General features: G+C 41.2%; 1 protein-coding gene across 1 annotated transcript; it reads right to left on the bottom strand.

Annotated features, from left to right (window-relative positions):
* Window positions 1-2,097: 2,097 nt before the first annotated feature.
* Window positions 2,098-3,318, bottom strand: SARC_13244 (hypothetical protein; the record flags this gene model as incomplete). The annotated part of the gene is made up of 1 exon (XM_014292628.1): window positions 2,098-3,318. One exon carries the CDS (start codon window positions 3,316-3,318, stop codon window positions 2,224-2,226), a length of 1,095 nt encoding a protein of 364 aa, XP_014148103.1. The 3' UTR covers window positions 2,098-2,223.
* Between the last annotated feature and the right edge of the window lie 827 nt (window positions 3,319-4,145).

Raw genomic sequence — 4,145 nt, 5'->3', positions numbered from 1 at the left:
TATATATATATATATATATATATATATATATATATATATATATATATATATATATATATATATATATATATATATATATATATATATATATATATATATATATATATATATATATATATTAGGGGTACCTTTGCTATTTCTCTGCGCGTTATGAGGTTTTGATTTGCTCTTTTACGCTGGGCTTGAGAAAGTCGTTGAGCGCATAATTTCAAATCGACTTTCAGGCGATTTCCGTCAAACACCGGTGCCTTTGGAGCTCCCCACATACTACTATATAAGTATATATGGGGTGGTATAGTAATTTGAGTATCGAACAAGAAGTATTCGAAATCAGAATACAGTTGAAATCAAACTTGTGATTGTGGGCAATCGGAAGTCTCAGGACTTTTGCATATAGAACTTTCTGATTGCTATTTTCCTGTACGTACTGAAGATGCCGTAGGTATGTATGTGTATATTAATATGTAACTATCAAGTATGGTGCCAATACAAAACATAAAAATAATAAATAAATACGTCTCTGTACATCATTTTTTAGATTCACAAGTATTGTCGAATTAAAACATCAAAGAAGGACTAAAAAAGTATGACTCATTCGGTATCACATTATTTATCCTCTGATCTCTGAGTGACTGGGGCCTGGGCGGCTGAGCCCCTGAGGAATCGGGGATTGGTTGAGATTTCCGTCGGCCCTCTGGAAATGTCTGGGGTCGAACAGCAATTTTGGCAAACAGCAAGTTCACACCGGCGTTCTCGCAATTGCCATTTGTCCGAATTGCCTTTTGACCGCATCATCAACCAGAGCGCAGTTTTCGTACATACATAAATGATATATAAATTTTCGTTTTACTATTTACTTAGTGAAGTTCAGCCTCTCTGTCCTCTCCTGGTCTCAGCTGTGAGCGTCAACTCTCAACTCTCAAAGACTCAAGTCGTCAGACTTCAGGTCGTATACGCACCGATCTACCCAGGAATGGAATACGAACCTTCTGGTCCCAGGCGTTAAGCCTCTCAACAATAAGCCAAACCCTTATTTACAGAAAGTCAACAATGGGCTGATATCTCTCTTTTAGAGATTGTTTTCAGCCCACCCTCAACTGCAATAAAATTTGACAACAAAATTATCAAGAACATATTTCAATTTTACGATGTTGATCATTTCCGGTCGCCAGAAGCATAGCCTACTGAATCATCTAGAAGGTAGACTTCCCCGTCTCTGTACCTTCTCGCGGTGGCATCGTTTTATTCAGAGGTTTGACAATAGTATTCCGTCCTAGCATGGTCAAGTAAAGGTCAACTTTGTATTAAAATATTTTGTATTCCTATGTATGCTCGAATACAATTCGAACCCGAGGAGAAATTCAGAGCTGAGCAGCAGAAGTGGACTGACGTTTTTCTGTTCAAATTTTGTATCACCCATGATGCCTCATTTCACGGGCTTCCCGCTCGGTTTGTGACAGGAATTTCTAAATATATATACCTTGTCCGTTAACGGCAAACGCAGCGCAACTTTGAAGCCTAGAAAGTGGCCTAGTACGTGGAATAAATCTGGGGATAATACAGGGCGCTGGATACTACAATGTCCGAGCTACTATAATATGAAAATACTTGTGTAAGTAATCGTTAAAATTGTCAATTTAAATTTCGCACTACAGATACACATCGAGCCAACCGTCACAGGCGGCCTTGGTTTGGGTTGTGACGCATCGCACTACAACCAGTCAGTTCTCACGAAACAATTATACTGACTCTCAGCTCAGCTATTTGCGAAATTCAGAATTAGGACCAGGTCTCCAATTCGGTGTATCGGTTTGTGTTGCAGATAAAACCGACTCCGGATTCTTCGAAAAAGAATGTATATACAAACAATTGTACAGTATATATACTGTATATTTATCTATTTACTACTTTCATTTTTTTATTCTCGGTAGAGTCCTCGGGCCTCTGCCTTTGAAAGTAAATGTTACAAACATGTTTACTACATGCTATATAACAATGCTATCTGAATATTGTTGAGTGTCGAAAGTACAAGCTCACTAGGCACTAAGTATACACTACTCGATTTATTATCCCACCACAAATTGCAGCAATAGAACGATTCTGGATGCGCTCATTGAAATCCTAAAAGATTTTTAACGTTTAAAACTGTTTGCTTTATTAGTTACAAGGTTAATGACAGCTATCTTAAACTATTTGTGTGCATACTTTAGGGCTGTAGTATATTTAAATCTCACACCATACATGCCCAGGATCCAGCCAGCCATCAAAGGCTTCTTTGTCTTGGGTTGCTCCATCACACTGATAGCCAATTCTTAAGCAGCCATAACATTGACTTTCAGCACAGCTAAGGTATTTGGAATTACCGCCAGCAGACCATTTCGGTTTGTCGGTTTCTGTTGGAGAAGAAACGATATCCGTAGTCGGTGTCGACTCTGTAGCTAAAATAGACATATAGGTGGACTCGATCGTTGGCGTGGCGGATACTGTAGTTGATGAAGCTATTATTTCGGATGAGGACACAGTATACGTGCTCGAGATAGACGATGTAGTAGCTGTGCTGGGCGAACTACTTGGCATGCCCGTTGATGTATCGTCACTTGTGGTGTATCTTTCTGTCTCCACTGGAATACCTTCGCTAGGGTAGCATGCGTCGTATCCATATTGTGCATTCATAGCGCAAGTGATGGGGGACCAGTCGGTGTAGCACGCACGCCAACCATTATTCCCTGGGTGCAGGCAGCCGACACAGTTTCCGCACTCAGCATTCATTGGTGGAGTGGCACCATCTGTGGTACTTGCTTCAGCTGTGGTGATTGTTGGAGGCATTGTGGGAGCTGCAGTGGGCTTAGGAGATGGGGCAACACCACCGTATTCACATTCTGGTCCGGTTGGGTTATAGCATTGCAATACTGAGGCGAATTCCCCATATTCACCAATAGCTTCGGGTGGACAATGTTCGTTGAAACCAGTCCCCATTAAATTTTGTGGTTTTCGAAGGGGAAGCGCATTCATGAGTGCTTCAGAAGGAAGCGTATTCGTGGTCGCATCTGGTCCTTGCACATCATCGATTCGGATGTCCGCGCAATTCCAAAACTCCTCGGATATTTGCATGGGATTTTGGCTGTGATTCTCTGGAGGGCACGAGTTGGTGGCTAAATAGTGCCATCGCAGTACGCAATTGGTGCAATGAACATTGGCTGGTAGCTGGAACTGGGTCTTCAGCAAAACAGTGCCAGACGGAACTGTTTGTGCCATATACCCACCGTTAGCGGTGACTGGGTACAGCGATTTTTCGACTCGAGCAAGGGTTTCCACCATTTGGTGCAATCATGCACATTGGGATCACAGTTCGGACGTGTGAGTTTATGTTGAAAGAAGCACTCCTCAATCACAGAGCTGCAAATCAAAATATATATCCCAAGTGATGTGCAGTTACTATTACGGATACGTCTATTACACTACCCTGAGTGTATGTTGCTTTAGGTGCGGTTGGCACATTCCAATTCTGAGGACTCTCGTGCCATTTGTTTCCGCAGAGGCCGTGGCGGTAGGATTCACCCATCAATACTGTACCTGGTCCAACTGCTGCCAAAGACTGTGGCTCGTAGTTGTTTGGCACATTTCTCGCCTCTGGCCAAGGTAGATAAGCATGTCCGAGGACACTACCATTGTGAATTAAGCCGAGGGCTACCGCGAAGAGAGTGCCGGTTTTCATACTACCTTTTATATCGATTTCGGACTCTCAATGTTGAATCTGATGGACTGATATTCTTATGTGTCTTTTGTGACTAACTTTTATACTTTGAAAAAGTATGGTTTGTTGGTGTTGCGAATGCGATCATAAAAGTATATCATACCCTCCCTCTATGACAGTATTTCTTTTCGGGTTTATGCATTCGGGAATCTCAAATGGCGATATCAAAATTAGGTTCATCTCACAATTCCACATACATCCTAACGCTTAGGCATCCTGGCATCGTTTCTTAAATATGTTGTGCAACGTGCCAGAGATATTGGTTGTCTGGTAAACATGTATATATGACTCCGGCTACATTTTCTATATATATATATATATATATATATATGTGTGTGTGTGTGTGTGTGTCAGAGTGTGTATATATATATGTAAATATATACATATATAT

This window comes from Sphaeroforma arctica, assembly GCF_001186125.1.
Source record: "Sphaeroforma arctica JP610 unplaced genomic scaffold supercont1.3060, whole genome shotgun sequence".
Classification (NCBI taxonomy): domain Eukaryota; class Ichthyosporea; order Ichthyophonida; genus Sphaeroforma; species Sphaeroforma arctica.
This window is presented reverse-complemented; position numbering and strand designations above follow the sequence as displayed.